The sequence below is a fragment of the Erythrolamprus reginae genome, chromosome 11 (genome assembly GCF_031021105.1).
Source record: "Erythrolamprus reginae isolate rEryReg1 chromosome 11, rEryReg1.hap1, whole genome shotgun sequence".
NCBI classification, from domain to species: domain Eukaryota; kingdom Metazoa; phylum Chordata; class Lepidosauria; order Squamata; family Dipsadidae; genus Erythrolamprus; species Erythrolamprus reginae.
The window spans coordinates 21,744,227-21,761,855 of NC_091960.1; the positions used below are offsets into that span (position 1 = coordinate 21,744,227).

At 38.0% G+C, this 17,629-nt stretch overlaps 1 protein-coding gene across 1 annotated transcript in view; it reads right to left on the minus strand.

The window, feature by feature from the left end:
• CSMD2 (CUB and Sushi multiple domains 2) overlaps positions 1-17,629 on the minus strand; it is a 930,229-nt gene that overhangs the window by 428,787 nt on the left and 483,813 nt on the right. Inside the window, exons 8-10 of the mRNA XM_070764517.1 lie at positions 16,505-16,592; positions 11,126-11,250; positions 4,367-4,488 (exon numbers count right to left, since the gene is read on the minus strand). Coding sequence (XP_070620618.1) covers positions 4,367-4,488; positions 11,126-11,250; positions 16,505-16,592 — 335 coding nt within the window. The remainder of the gene's footprint in view (positions 1-4,366; positions 4,489-11,125; positions 11,251-16,504; positions 16,593-17,629) is intronic.

Consider the following 17,629-nt stretch of genomic DNA (forward strand, 5'->3'; position numbering starts at 1 on the left):
CCAAGCCATTTAAATGCTGGGAAATGCTACAGACATCAGACTTGAAATAGCTCTTTGCACTAATAGCAACAAGCAGAATGCTGCCAAGAGGGTGTTTTTGACCTTTTGGAAAAAACATCAAAGCAGATTTGGACCAATCATCTAATTCCCAGAAACAGGCATAAAGAAAGTGAAGAGAGTGGAAGTAGAAAACAGGAAACATACCAAGAACAATTTTGCTAGGGCAACAGCTGGTGTAGTTGGATTAGCAAAGAAAGCAACTCCAATATGTGTTCATTCGCTTCCTCTATCTTTGTGAAGAAACATTTCCCCTCTACACAACCAAATTGTCATGTGTCAGAAATAGATGGAGGGAATCAGGGGTGGGCTACTGCCCGGATGGGGGGGACGACGGGACACAGTGGGGTAGCAAAAATGGAGCTCCACCCCAGAGCACCCAATTTGCATTGAAAGATGATGAAAGAAAATGCAGGTCGTTCTGCATAAGCCACACCCAGTGTGGTAGTAAAAAGTTTGGTAGCCCTTCACTGGAGGGAATGTTTTACTTTTATCCCATGGGCTGCCCAACTGCCCCTTCCAGAGGGAGACCTTAACTTTATGAGAAGAAGAGAAAAAGTCCCTGACAGATTAGGAGATAAATTACAGCCCGCGTGGACCATAATAAATCAAATCTGAGAGTCGATGGATTGAATTAGAGAAAACAGCTTTTAAACGAAGTTACTTTTATTAAGAAAACAAGAAAAATAGCTAATGCCTGTTTCAGGCATCTGAGATGCGTGTTACATCTTTGAAGACAATAAAAGGAAGATGGATTCTTTGGAGAAGAAAGGAAGTGATGCTTATATGACAGGCAGGATTTTACATCATAATGGGCGGAGCTAACTAACATACACAGTGTTAACTAATTAATTACTGAATGTCTCTGGAGCTGGCAATACACAGCGTGACAGTCCCTGCATTTGGAGGGCAGGTAAAATGTGATGGGGACTAGTAGGGTGGTTTCCCAAGGAGAGGATGCCTTCCCATGGAATAAGAGGCACTCAGTTGTGTGAGAGAAAAAGGGTGAAGACAACCCCACCCTAGTAGTTCACAGAATATGTGGTAGATACAGAGTGTTAAGTCTGGCAAGATTCTGTCTATAGGTGTGGGGTAATAAAGAAATCAGCCCAGAAGTTTATTTCTTGGTTTTGGAGCCTAACGGAAAAGCACTGAATTCCAGAATCCCCAGCAATGTGCTTTCCTTTTTGTTCTCTTTTTTTTCTACACCTCTCCCCTTTCTTATAGAATAGAATAGAATAGAATTTTATTGGCTAAGTGTGATTGGACACACAAGGAATTTGTCTTGGTGCCTATGCTCTAAGCCAGGGGTAGGGAACGTTGGCTCTTCTATGACTTATGGACTTCAACTCCCAGAATTCCTGAGCCAATCATGCTAGCTCAGGACTTCTGGGAGTTGAAGTCCTCATGTCATAGAAGAGCCAACGTTCCCTACCCCTGCTCTAAGCGTACATAAAAGAAAAATATACATTTGTCAAGAATCATGTGGTACAACACTTAATGATTGTCATAGGGGTCAAATAAGCAATGAAGAAACAATCAATATTAATAAAAATCTTAGCATACTAGCAACAAGGGTAGGGATCATATATTTATTATTATGGAGGCACCATAATTTTGGGTTGTTGTTGTTGTGGGGGGAAGACACTGAGGAGGTAGCAGAATCTGCTGAGATTTACCACCACTCTGTCTCATCTGGTGATGAAGTTGATGAGGGGGTAGCACAATCTCAGCCAGAGATGCAACACAAATAAAATAGGCAGAGCTTTGATTATACTATCATGACTACTGTCTTGGCTTTTTTCCTTACTCTTTTATGGAAATTCATAATAGGGTTACTTGATAAAGGCATTTTTATTTTGCCACTTCCATAGCTCTTCTGTTCTCTTGCTTTGTCCTCCTCTTGCCTAAAACTGTGATTGTTCTCTTCCTTTACTACCCTCCCTTCTTGCCTGGGCTACTTTGCAGAGCTAAAGTTAATCTTACAAGTCTGAAAATATTCCTCATTATTTTCTTAAGGATTCTAGGATGCCAAAGAAACCAACCTGACATTAGTTATACCCTTATAAAGAATCCCTTTCAACAAACCTGTTTCTAATCCAGTCATTCTAAAATGTTTTTGTTCAGTTTTGTTTTTATGCTAAATAGTTGTGAAGTTCATGTAGAGTAGAGTAGTATAGAGTAGAGTAGAGTACAATAGAATAGAATAGAATTCTTTATTAGCCAAGTGTGATTGTACACACAAGGAATTTGTCCTTGGTGCATATGCTCTCAGTGTACATAAAATACAAGATACATTTGTCAAGAATCATGAGGTACAACACTTAATGATTGTCATAGGTTACAAATAAGCAATCAGGAAACAACATTCATATAAATCGTAAGGATACAAGCAAAAAGTTCCAATCATACAGTCATAAGTGGGAGGGATGGGTGATGGGAATGATGAGAAAACTAATAGTAATAATAATGCAGCCTTAGTGAATAGTTTTATAGTGGTGTGGAATTATTTGTTTAGCAGAGTGGTGGCATTCAGGAAAAACTGTTCTTGTGTCTAATTATTATTATTATTATTATTATTATTATTATTATTATTATTATTAATTAGATTTGTATGCTGCCCCTCTCTGCAGACTCTTGGTGTGCAGTGCTCTATAGCATCGTTTTGAGGTTAGGAGTTGGAAACAATTTATGTCCAGGATGCGAGGGGTCAGTAAATATTTCCATAGCCCTCTTTTTGACTCATGCCATACACAGGTCTACAATGGGAGGCAGGTTGGTAGTAATTGTTTTTTTCTACAGTTCTGATTATCCTGAACATCTTATGCAGCTGCTCCTTGTAAACAGGTTGCCAGTAAACTACTTGTGATAGATAAAGAGGCCCAGTTATGAGCAGATCTTGTCAGGCACAAGTAAAGAAGCCTACAGGTGTAAGGTTTAAAAATACCAGTTTATTGTATTCTTCTTAATAAATAGCAATCTCTCAAGATCGTCAGCTTTAGCCTGGGAATAGGTTAAGTAGCGCATAAGTGGAATCAATTTTGAATCTCTTGTAGCTGCACAAGGATTCAAGGCTCCCTCCCTGTCTGGCTGGATGATTCCCAATATGTCTCCACAACTGGGTATGATCCTGTCCTATACCCTAAAACCATGTTCTACTTCAAATATTTTGCTTCTATATATTAACTACTGGAAAAAGAGATAAATTTATTCTGGAAATGAGAGTGTGTGTTAGGAAGTGAAAAGCAAAGGGCAACCTGGAGTCTTCGGAGAGGGGCGGCATACAAATCCAAATAATAAATAAATAATAAATAAATAAAACCCAGCATATTTTAGACTTTTCTAAAAAAAATTAAGCATTTTTCTAAAGGAATAAACAATTATATCAGAAACAAAACAAATAAATAAAATGATATAATCTATGAATGTGAATATTTTAAAGCATGAAGAAGTGTTAAAACCATTTTATTTGTAAATTAATATCCCCAGATACTTGACAGATAATGAAAGGGCATTTCAATTACAAATAGAATGAATTGAAACAGGTAAAGAAGATTAGATTATTGCTTAAACTGCTCAATTTTTTTTTAAAAAAATGAGTAAGCAGACTGTTACATATCTGTCCGCCAATAAGATGGTGCTTAAATGCTGCTAGACTGAACAGATGGTCAATTATCAAATATAGTTTGATATACAGTTACAGTTACTTTCTTTGCTACAATCCCCAGTCAACCTCTCAAATCCCAACTATGAGTTGACTTGTTGGTCCGTATCAGTGTTTCTCAACCTTGGCAACTTTAAGAACTCCTAGAAATTCTCCAGCTTAGCCGAAGAATGATATAGAACAATCAATTATTTGCCTGCATACAATAGACAGAATCTTGCCAGACTAAATCCTTATTACTCACATCCAACAAACATAATCTAGGTGATTCTAGATATCCTAACTCTGTTCTGCTGTGTCCTATCCAGTTCTGAACTGTGCTGTTTCGTCTCTCAGACCTCTCCTTGGCACGTGTTGCCTTTTTGCAAAACAAAAACCCCGCCCCTTCACAATGCCTCCTCCTCCGTAGGCACTATACATCACAGGCTTGAAAATTCTGGGAATTGAAGTCCACACCTCTTCAAGTTTTCAAGGTTAAGGAACATTGGTTTGCATTGTCTTGTATAACATTGAAAACCCTTCTTCACAGAACTGCAAGGCCAAAGACCTATTGTTTTGTAAGATGATCCTCTGTGCCCAAGATTGATTTCCTTTTCAGACAAGATCCAACATTCAGTTGCCCAATATTGCATCAAGAAGACCTACCTTGGCTGGATTGACTGCTGTGATCACCCACACACAGTATGCATTGTTATCATACTGGACAGGATAATTAGGAGATGTGATAACGCCGCTGGGCCCTCGGAGATATGTATCACACATTCTAGCTGTGGAATTGGGGGGAAAAAGAAGAAACAGAAAATCTATTTGTGGATGGAACTTTTCTTTGCAACATTCCTTTTCTTAAGGGCCTGGGAAATGAAGCAGAGTGGAAAGAAGTATATTTCTTTGTTTTACTATTTCTATCAGTCAGGTTACAGGATGGTAGAAAGCTTTCTTTTGATGTGCAAGAAAAAGAGATTTTGCACAAAATATACTATCATGAACCAAATGCATCAGTAGTGGGTTTTAAACCCCTTTACTACCAGTTCGAATGCACAGAAGCGTCCCAGGCAGGTGCGTTACCAGTTCTTAGAACTGTCCAAACCAGCAGCAACCCACTGCTGAATTGCATCTATTAATCACATTGGAACTAGAAATAGTTGGGTAATGAATCCAAGGAATGTTTTTTAAAAAATGGTCAAAATGAAATGTATTTAAAAGAAAGCATTTTTTAATAAATGGGGTAAAGTAACTTATAGAGATGTGGATACTTTTATTTTGCTTCTCTCTGGTAATACTAATTCAATCCTACATCTATGTTCCTAGCAGTAAACCTCACTGGACACATACCTGAGTAACACATGAGGGATATATTTTAACAGTTGGGCATTAAAAAGATATAAAAATATAGTTAAAGCTCTACAAGTGCTTTACAAATTGAATCCAAAAATTAACATCATGTCTTGGGTCTGAATTGTAAGGCCATTTTCTAACAATTCTCTATGAGGTCATTGCCAGGATCCATCTTAGAAAAAAAGACAATTCATCAAGTTTTTCTACTAAGGTCAGATATAAGGCCCATTAACAGAATAACTCATAAGCTACTTCATTAGTTGCATTAGTTAGAGCTGAGATGGCACTGTTTCTTAAAAGAAATAATGACTCTGAGGAGGCCTGCTTACAACCTGGAGCTCCTAAGTGCTTCCTATGATAAGGCAAAACTCTCTAGAAGAGGAACATACTTCTGAAACAGAGGTAAGCACGTTGCCTGAAATGCCCTATTCTTGCTATATCTGCATGCAGATCTTCTGACCTAATCAAAATTGTGTGAATTTTAGAATTTATGTGCAGGTACGAGCACATGCGCGCTCCCCTCTATCCCAAGGCACACAAGAGAGAGAGACATGGAGAAATTAATAGTTTCTTCTCCTAAAATTACATGGCTGTGCTCATCCAGGTAAGACTTAGATGCCTATTGATGTAAGATTAGACTTTAAAGATTTAGGATAATATGCAATATTAACATTTTTTAATGGAATATGTTGTATCAATATTTTACTTTGGGGGTTTTCACCTTTGTGTGTGTGTGTGTGTATGTGTGTGTGTTCAATTATTTCCCAAAAAGAAAAGTTCTACTTTTCTTTTAAAGGAGCTCTTTTTCCTGAACAATTTTTCCAGGGATGCCAAGTATTCTCCATACTCTAATCAGTAGCGATTCTGCTCACAAGATCTCAGAAATGCATGGCCGGCATTTTTAAAAAGCTGGCCGAAATTGCCCTTGGAGGCGGAGAGACTCATCTTGCGCTTGCACGCTCTCCGGCTTCCGATGGCTGCCAGAGATTTGGAAACCAGCCTTAAACAAAAAAACATATAATCATCACCATGTCAATCCTTCAGCTAAATGTGATTCCACCAACCAATCAAATCATTAAAACATAGTCACCCAATCTATTTGCTACATTCAAACCAAATCTCCACCCCCAACACTATATATAAGGAACAAATGGCAGTTGCAAACATTCTATATTTACAGCAGCACGAAGCTTATAACTTCAGCCTGATGATGGTGAATGTGATTTCACCGAAACGTTGCATAGACACTCAAAATATTACACGGGGCAAAACCCAAACTCAGAACAATCTACATACATATACCCATGAAAATCTACGAAAACAAATGTATATATATACTGAGAGCATACGCACCAATAACAAATTCCTTGTGTGTCCAGTCACACTTGGCCAATAAAATTCTATTCTGTTCTGTTCTGCTAAGCGTTCAACTGTTTGAGTGCCTTCACATTTTACAAAACAGCTACAACTTTTTTTTTTTTGGGGGGGGGAGACTTCATCAAATCTTAATGTAATCAATATTTTATGAGAGGCAGATAAATTAGGCCTAGACTTAGAGAGAAAATGTGATTTTAGAGGAAAACAGGCCTAATACAAACAAAAACTGCTTTGTATTCTGTCAGATCGAAAGATTAACTAGACAGAACTGTAGGGAGTAGTTTTCCCTATTAAGTGTAATGAGCTATGAGAACAACCTTTGCACAGGAGGAAGAGTCCCAGACCAGACAATGGTCAGACAGGAGAAATCACAGTTCACAGAACAAATGGGCATGGGAAGCACTTCAGAAGATACTCTCCCTAGTTTTCTGAGAAGTATAAATAAAGGAGGGGAGAAATGCTTTCAGATTTGCAAAATATTAATTTTTGCAATCTGCCCTATGAATTTAATGAATTAAATAAGGAAATAATTAAATAAATAAATAAAATCTTATTACTTCATCCTTACAGTTCAAGTGGTATTAGTTCTCATGGTTTTGTTTTTCTGTCTGGATTATCTGAGAAGGGTGATAACAACCTTGTAAGTATGACAACGCTTTCCCTCTCCCACATCCTTACTTTCTAGAGGATTGGGGAAGGTCTCTTCTGTGTTGGAATACAGCAAGGAGTGGATAGCTAGGAGAGACTGGGTGCATTCCAGAGGAGTAAGAGATAAGTGGCTGTGGGTTTTGCCTCCCAAGGACACCTCCATCTGCCCATCCATCACCCTGGGGAGGGGAGCTTCTGCCCCCCCCAGAGAGGGTCCGCAACTTGGCCACCCTCCTTGATCCACAGCTGACTTTAGACCATCATCTTTCAGCTGTAGCAAGGGGGGCGTTTGCCCAGGTCCGCCTGGTGCACCAGTTGTGACCCTATTTGGACAGAGAGTCTCTGCTAACAGTCGCTTATGCCCTTATCACCTCGAGATTCAACTACTGCAATGCTCTCTACATGGGGCTACTTTTGAAAAGTATTCGGAAACTGCAGATTGTGCAGAATGCAGCCGCGTGAGCAGTCATGGGCCTGGCAAGGTATGCCCATTTTTTCCAGCACTCCGCGGACTGCATTGGCTGCCAGTTGGTTTCTGGACACAATACAAAGCCCTACATGGCATGGGACCAGATTACTTGCGGGACCGCCTTCTTCCACATGAATCCCAGCATCCAGTTAGGTCCCACAGAGTTGGCCTTCTCCAGTTCCTGTCAGCTGGTGGGTCCTAGGGGAAGAGCCTTCTCTGGGGGGGGGGCACCCTCTGGAATCAACTCCCACAGAGATTCGCACTGCCCGCACCCTCCTCGCCTTTCATAATAATCTGAAAATGTATTTATACCGTCAGGTTTGGGGTTATTAGACCCCAGCTTTTGGCCAGTGAATGTGTAAGACGTTGTAGAATGTTTTTTGAATGATTGATTTTTAAATGCTTAGCTTTTTAAAAATTATTTAAAATTAATTAATGAGGAGCCGGATTGTGGGGGCAATATGCTGGGTCTGTTAAAAAGTGCTATTGCTAACATGTTGTGAGTCTAAGGAGAAGGGTGGCATAAAAATCAAATAAACAAATAAACAAACAAACAAACAAAATAAATAAATAAATAAATTGTTAATTGGATTCAGAAGTATTTTATAGATTGCATTTTTTTATTGAACTGGTGTAAGTCGCCCTGAGTCCATGGAGTGGGGTGGCATATAAATGCAATAAATAAAATACATAATGAATTATTATTATTACTATTATTATTATTATTATTATTATTATTATTATTATTATTAATTAGATTTGTATGCCGCCTCTCTCCGCAGACTCGGGGTGGCTCACAACATGCCCAAATGCCCAAATTATGACCACAATCCATTTTAGGCTTTATAATCCATGATTTGAATCAGTTTTTTCATCTTGTGGGAATCACATTAAGAAGAAATTCTAATGTAGCCTAAATATGATTTGTGAGAGAAAAAGAGTGAAGACAGCCCCTTCTTTATAGTTATGATGAGCATAGTGGAATCCTTAGTCTGGCATGATTTTGCCTTTACATGGTAAACAGCAATGAACTTAGCTTGGAAGGCCCACCACATGTCTTTCTTGGTTTTGGGTTGGACAGAAGATATTGAGGAATGATGACTATATGGGCTACCAATTCTCATAGTTCCTTAATATGGTTTTCTGCCCTGAACAGAGAGCTGCATTCAACACAGTGGTGGATTGCTACCGATTTTCTCTGGTTCGGGCAAACCAGTAGTGGTGGTGGCGGGCGGTTCCACCCACCTACCTGGACATCATCACAGACAATCTGTGCATGGGCAGAAGCTTCTGTGCATGTGCACATCTCCAAAACAGTAGCAAAGGTAAGTGAAATCATTCAACAGACTAAATATCCCCTCCAGCTATATGATTCATTCTGTGGAAAAATTTCAATTAGAGAAGACTGATAAAAAGCAAGGACTGAATTTGTGGAAATAAAATCCAGGAAATATACATAACAAAACATCAAAGATAAAAACCATGTTGGACAACTGATGTGAGACTACCTGTCCCCATATTCACTGTCATCCTGGGACAATAGCTGTGATGATTAAGAGTTCTCCAATTCATCTTCTGCCAGTAAAAGGATTGCATAATATTTTCTGAAAAACCTAAATATGGGTTTATGGACTGCGTAAAGGAGAATCGATAGTATGTTTATGGGGCACTCCCTAAATAGCAGATTTACTTCCAATGACCCATGGTGACTGGGTCTGATTTTCTCATATATAAATGTCCAAGTGAGGTTTTTATAAACTCAGAATTTGTCCTGGCATGAAGAGGCATAATAGATCACATTAAATAGAAGGTAAATTCTATTATTTTCATGAAAGTGCATATGAATGCATCAGAGTACATGGATTGAAATCCAATTGTACTTTCCCAGTGGACAGTTCTCTATCATGTTTAGTTGCTAGTATTGAAAAAGATTTCATGTATTATTTGAACACACTATGGAAATAGTATACATGCAAACAAAGAACAATTTCATCCTAAACTCTTAAAAATCATATCCCCATGTGCTGCTAAAGGGACCACTCTAATCCAACAACCAACTTCTCATTCCTTTCCAACTGTGTGGCTCATTGAGCAACACTCATGCCAGAAGCCTTTCACTGGTTACTTGGAATACAAATTGTTCTGCCGGTGTGTCTCAACCGCCTGTAATTACAGGGTAATTAGTCCAGGAAGACACACACCACACGATAAAAGGAAAACCCAAAAGTTTTTATAAACAGAAAAACAGAAACAGCTCCCTTTTTAAATGTCAAATGGATTTTCTGGTACACACAAGGCACAGGTTAAATGCAGTCCAATTGCTCACCCAATAACTGGGAAATTGAGTCCAATTCTAAAGTCCAGAGAGTCCACACACACAATCCTGAACAGCAAAAACCACAACCTTGATGAAACAATGAATAAGATAAACTGCCATGAGGCTAAAACAGCAAGCTGCACTTTTATCTGTAGCACTAATTACAGCAGCCCCACCCAACCACAGGTGGCCTCATTTTCTCTTGTAATAATCCTTCAGTTGTTGTCTCCTATGCATCACTCTATGCTTGTGTGAATGTGTCATTAATTCTTGTTCAGAATCCAGGGATGATACAGATGACTGATCTCCTGGGCTGTCTGCCAAACTCCCCTCTTCCCTGTCACTCACGCTTCCTTGGTCAGAGGAGACTTCGTCGGCAGATTCTACTGGGAGCAAAACAGGCCTGCGGCATGTGGATGTCTCCCCCACATCCACCTCCACATTCCTTGGGGCAGGAGCTGGGCCAGAGCTAACCACAACACAAATTATGGTCTACTCTTTAAAATAAATCTTCCCTGAAGAAAAAAAATGCTTGATCTCACAATGGTCTTCCTCAAGATAAAACAAAAGAATGACGTCCAGCATGATCAAGAACCTTCAGACTGTAGGAGAATGGCATTTCAAGTATAATCAATAACACCCATATTTGTGAGATCATAAAATTTCCCTTTGACCCGCTACCTTTTAAAAACTATTCTTTTGTATAGAAGAAAATTCTGCCAACAGAACCCCTTCCTAGCCATAGTCTGTTTCAGTCCAATATTGTTGATCATAGCCTGTACTGTACATAAAGGCTTGAAATTCCCTGATCGTGTACTTGATAGTGGATCTTAGAAAAATGGGTTAAGGATTACATATATATTTATATATGCAGACCATACAATAATTTGGAGAAAGTTTTAGAGATCTTGGGAATATACTGGTTTGCATCCAGCTCTATTTCCTCGACAGCTACACAATAAGGCTCAGAGTTGCATGGAGACCACATACATTTTAGAGTGCAAATGTAGATGTAAATTTAAATTTACATGTCTTTAGAAGAATAAACAGGGATAAATTATTAGAACCAACTTATAACAAACCTATTGTAAATATCACCATTTACGACTCACCAAGCCACTAAATAGTGGATGTTCTCCAGATAAAAATAATCACTATTAGATGAGTTTTAGTTCCTATAATGATCCTCTGCTACTATAGGTGATAATTGAACTCAATTTCCTGCCTCATTTGTAATCTTTGGTGCCATTTATCTTACCTCGACACACTGGTCTCTGGTCACTCCAGGCTGCTATCATGCCACTTAGCTTCTTACAGGTGATGCTTTTGGAGCCTTGCAAGTCGTAACCTTCACTGCAGGTGAACTGGACACTGGATCCTAACCTGGAACACAGAAACCCAATTACTGACCTGCACTCTAGCTTCAGGCAAAGATTTTGGATGCTCTGTTTTGTTTTTTATTTGTTTTCTTTCATAGGGAACTCCTGGGTTATAGAATTCTTCATCCAGATATGATATAACAATGAGAATAAATGATGAATTTCCAAATGCAAATTGATAAAGTCTTGGCTCATAACACACCAGATTTAACTATGGTTGAAAAGAAGGAACACTAGTGATGTAGCAATATCAGGAGATATTAGAATAGAAAAACTGGAGAAAATCATAAAGTATCAAAGATTTGAAAACCAAAGTTGAAAGACTATGGTATAAACCAGGTATGGCGGTCCCAACGGTTATCAACACATCAGATACCATACTGGGGAAAAAACCCTTGGATGCCCCTTAGTAAATTTTGTGCATTGACAATATTTCAATCTGTCGATTACAAAACACCACATTGCTTGGAACTGCATATACTGTATACTATGCTGATATATTGTGATAAACTAAATACTTGGGAAGAACTCAATGGTCAACACTAGATAAAGAACTGGCAGATAATAATAATTTATTAAGCTTGCATATTTTCTGATTGCCAAAGATTTTGGGTGGAGTTTATATTGATTCCCTTCTGCTGGTGGGTAAAATAATTTTATTAGCAATGAAAAAAATGGTTGCTAGACCAGGTTTTAGGTAGTTTAATGTGAATTATTTTACTGATGGTGGTTTTAATTGTGCTTTTAAAATTATATTACTTTTTTAGCTATCTTAAGTATCAATGACAGCTGGAACAAAAATGCAATACATAAATGTAGGCATGCATATATACTATACATACATTCAATCACTCCGGTAGGTATCTAGACATTTTTTATCATGTCACATCTCCATGGCATTACAGTGTTCAAGGTGTGTAACAACACGTATTTGATCAACAGTGTAGAATATTCCACAGATCCACTGCATGTTCCCCAACCTGTCCTAACTGAATCCAAATTTCAAAATGGACCAAATGAGTAGATCTCATAAGACTTCTAGAATATGTAGAGGATGGAAAAGGTTTGGAAACATTTCTGACTTACGAAATCTATATGGAGTTTACATACCATTACTGGATAACGTTTCTTAGACTTTTAACAGATCTGAAAATGAACAGGGTATTACTGCAAATGTCAAAGTGATGCTCTAGAGCTATCTATTTCAAACTTGGCAACTTTAAGATGTGTAGACTTTAGCTCCTAGAATTCCTCAGTCAGCATATTCACACATCTTAAAAATTGCCAAGTTTGAAAAATACTGCTCTAGACCATGCATACACTGAGATCAATTTCCTTACAAAACATGCAATTTAGATTCCAATTGTAAAATTTAGAGTACAGAGACTATGAAGAAACAAGTTACTTATCCTATATTGACAAATTGCATTTTTCTGGATATTAAGACTTCATCCAATTATATGAATAATGATCCATTTAAGCATCTTCCATTATTAATCATATTCCTAGATACATTCACTATTGTCCAATAATGTTTTAGAATATACTGGAGATGTCACTGCAATATTTATCAGGTTCATAAAGATAAATTTTTGAGATTTCAAAGGCTCATTTTTATACTAAACTCCCATTTTTATACTGAACTCACATTACTAAATCTGCAGGAAACATTAGTTTAATATCTATAGGCGTGGTGGTTCAACTCACAAAATTCTCCCCGCCCCCCTAGTTTATTGGAGATTTTACAGGAGTATGGAAATGGGAGAGACTCCTGACAATTTTTGGAAGCTGTCATTAGGTGAAACCCAAATTATTCTATGGACTATTTTCTCTTTCCTGTCTCATTCCATCTCACATTGCCCAAGATTATTCTTTTAGTTCAAGCACTTATTTCATGGAGTGAGAAAGACGTAACTATGTGCTTCTGGCAAAAAATAAAATAAAATAAAAAGCTATCTACAGAGACATAAAATTAAATATTGATCTGCACTCTGACTCACCCACCCTCATCCCTGCTTGCTGACATGCATAACATGAAGAGACAGATCTGCTTCTTACGCACAAAAGCAAGAGGTGACAAAGTGATGGTAAAGGCAGCTGGCATGGCTGGAGGGAAACACATCCAGGACTGATTCACACATACATGATGGTTATGGTTTCTCAGCAGTAATGTGTGACCCTATTCCACCAAAGGCACTACATTTGAAGTAAGACATATGCTCTGACTGGATCTGCAGTTTTCAGTTCCCAGGAGCAAAGTAGACATGTTACAAGGCCATCATCAACTGTTCAAGATGAATATGTCAACCATCCAACATAAAATGCTTTCCCCATACGAGTGGTGAATAAAGCTTTAATCACAAAAGCTTATGACACTCTAAGGATTAACAGATTTATCTACACATAACCATTTGGGAACCTTAGTTAATTTCATCAAATCCAAAGCATGGGTTTTGTGTAATTTGTGTAGTAATAAATTGGCTAGTGTCCAATGTAAGTAAGTAAGTAAGTAAGTAAGTAAGTAAGTAAGTAAGTAAGTAAGTAAGTATGTATGTATGTATGTATGTATGTATGTATGAATGTAGATACTGTATGTATGTGTATATACATATACATATACACACAAGGCTATCACAGCTACAAACCTTAAAATAATCAATGTGATTATCCATTATGTGTGATATGTGGATTCAAATCCACTTTCTGTCCTTTACTAAAGGATCAACAAGACAAAGAAGTTCCTCAGAAGGTCCAGGTGATATATAAAATATTTGTGGAAATGCAACCTCCATTTAATAAAATATCTTAGCCCCCAGTTGGTCCCTTCTCTTTTTCTTAAAAACATCCTTTTTTTTGCTGGCCAGAGACCATTGCCCACTACTGAAAGAGTTACTGGATATGTAGTGCTATTCCACATGTATAGGAAATACTATTTGGAGGGTGGGAGGGCATCAGACAAATAAGCAAATATGTAAATCTATGTAGGGAAACCATTAAAATTTTCATATATCTTCCATCCTAAATTGTTAAGAGGTTGTGCCACTGGTTTTTGGAAGTGCTTTTGATTAAATTTGTTAACTTGCAGGAAGCTCCTGGGGATGCAAACAGGAGAAATGAGGGCTCTTGCACAGCTTCCCTTTTTCTAGTGCAATGGTTTCAAAATGGGGTTGTGGAAAAGCATGACAAACAAAACACCTTTCTTATTGCATGCAGAAGCTTCCGAAAGCCATAGATGAGGCTGAATTCTATCAATCTAACAAGATGGCAGCTTCCTTAGGAAACACAGGTGATTCTAAGACAGAATACAATAACTTTCCTGGCTGGACTAGTTTTGTAAGAGCCTTTGGGAATACCTATCACCTATCACCTATCTATCCATCCATCCAATCATCCATCCATCATCTATCTATCTATCTATCTATCTATCTATCTATCTATCTATCTATCTATCTATCTATCTATCTATCTATCTATCTATCTAATCCATCTATCTAATCTATCTATCTAATCTATCTTCCTCCCTATCATCTGAGTTTGCATGTACCTCTCTGTGTGTCTATGTTTATTGGGGATGGAGCCTTCATCAGTTAGAAATTCAACAAAAATAAACACTATTCCACATAGTCAACAGTTGATTAACATGCCCAATGGACTTCTTTTCCTGCGGAAATGAAAATCACATTTTGGTGTGCATAGTTAATTAGAATTAGAACATTGTACATGAAATGTAACAACAACATAGAAATCCTGGCTATGACATGTTTAAAAATCTTCTACAAGTTGTAGACACATTTGGAAAACAAATCAGTGTGAAAGATTCCTTAAGAGTTGCCAAATTATTACCACAATTAAAAGAAATGAAATAGAAATAATAAAAGTCTTGTGTGACACCATTTTATAATTAAGTCAAAAGTACACAACTTGCTTGTGACTGAAGATTCAGTTCTGACTTTTCTGGCTTTCAATAGAAGTCATGACATCAGTCATCTGGTGGAGCCAATTTTTTTAGGCCATTTGAGTGCATAGAGAATTAAGGTAATGAAATGGGTGCAAGACATAAAATATCTATTTTGCCCCCTAAACCCACCCCCAATGGCGAAAAATAGCCCTATTTGTGGTGTTGGGTTTTTTTTAAGGTATGAAATTGGTATTTTATGATTCTACAGGTTTTAAGGAAATTATATTGCCTCTTAATCTTTTCAATATAATAAATAATAAATATTTTGTCTTCCAACAATCCAGAGCACTCAAAAAAATCCACAAATACATCCCAGAATCACATGGTAAATTAACAGTAGATGGGACATGCCACATAGGTGATGGGAGGCCAATGCTCCTTTAAGAAATCTGTGTTCTGATCTTCCAATGTTCTTGCAAGATGAATTGACTCTAATAGCTCACTGATCATATCATACCATAGTTGATGTGGACCTAATGATGTTACACCAGAAAATGTTCATACTGACACAGCAAATGATGGAAGAGTCCTACTTTAGTATGGACTTCTGCCAATGTGAACCCAGGTTTGAGCTGTTATCTTAAAGACGCCACCTTGGAAGTTAAATGCAGCCAAGATCAACCAATTTTGCTTTCTAATAAACTGAAATGGCATCAGTAACATGGATTTAGAGCCATATATTTTAATTGTTGTGAAATATGTGCCAAATAAAAAAAAGAATTTTGGTTGAAAATACTGTGAAGTAACTTGAAAAAGAATTTTAAAACCGTTGTCCCTTTCTTTCCTCCTCTTTTCCCTTCCCTTCCCTTATCTCCCTGTACCAATTCACTTTTTTTGGGGGGGGGGGGCTGCTCTTAAAAACATCATCCCTGAGAGAGAACACACGGAGTCTCAAGAGGCTATTATGACATCAGAATTGTGCATCAGAGGCAGGCTGTTTATTTCTTAAGAACATAAAAGCCTTGCTGATTAAATCAAAGCTTCAGGATGGCAGCATCCTGTTTTTGACAATGGACAACCAGCTGCTTCTGTGAAAAGCTTGGAACAGGGCACTGTGTCTGTAGCCTTCATTAATCATTCCCTCGTCGTTACCAATTGTTATCTGATGGAATCGTCAACTGCCTCTAATAACGAAGGTTCAATTAAATGATGGTGCTCTGACAAACACCATGGATAGCAGGTGGGTTTCTCCAATACCACCACCCCTTTCTAAAACTTACTGCCAACCTTCACACCTGTTGTGGGCTGTAGCTCAACATGTAAGCATGAAGCATGAAATGAAGGGGAAAAAGATGCTTACCTGAAATCATTGCCTATTCTTTTGCCCCGATCTGGAATCCCAGGGTCCGGACACTTGTTATGTCCCTGGGACGCACCAACCTGTGTTACTACAAAGCAAAAAAACAGCATATACAGAGGTAGAATAGAAGACAAAAATGTATATTATCTCAGTGTTGGTGATGAAAATAAAATGGAAAATTACAAGTTGGAATGCACTGAATAAATGTTATCAGTTCCCACTTCCCCCCCACTAAAACATTTGCTGAAGAGTATCCCTTAACCTGGTACATTGCAAATACATCAGTTCGCACCTTGGGATTATGGGAGTTATAGTCCAACATATCTCAAAGGTGCAAATTGTGGAAGGCTAAGTTATGAACTATCATGAACTATCAAAGCCACACAGCTCAGAAATAGAACTATGACCTCTGATGAAAACTCAAATCCTGTTCATTTCCCTCCCACCCGAAGTTCTCAGCTTTAGCCACTGAAGCAGACATCTCAAAATATTCTTCCATCTCTCAAGATGTTGCCCAAGCCAGCTTATAAAAATAATACCCGGATGCAGAATTGTATGAAAATTCCACTATTTACCATCTGGCTGATGTTAATGAAAGGCAGTAAGTTAAATAAAAAGCAGTGGAAGGTGACAATCAAGATATGTAGGGGAGGGTGACAGGAGAAGAGGACAGAAGCCAGTTGGGTTCACAGTTGGTGATTTAGTTTCATTGTTCAGGACCTGAAAAGGAGCCACCTTTTCCATTAGAAGAAGGAAAAGAAGAATCAGACGGTGCCAAGAGTATATAGCATGCCACCCATCAAACATAAAGAATTCCAGAACTGTTCTAAAATGGTATGTATCCAATCAGGGTGAGATCAAATCTGAATAAAAATGGATTGATTGCAATTGCATATTCAGTTTTTACAATATCCTACCCCTCCCAACCTACCCACCCCCCACAAAATTTGTAAAAGTGAGTTCATTTTATTTCATTCTGTTTTTTTCCTGCCCTTCCTACCATAGCCTGGTTGAAAAATATATGGCACAATTATCTGGGTGAGCAGACTGGCAAAGGGAAATGTGGAAGTGCATGTGGAAGATTTTGCGGGCAAGGAGAACTTGCAATGAACATGATTTATCCCA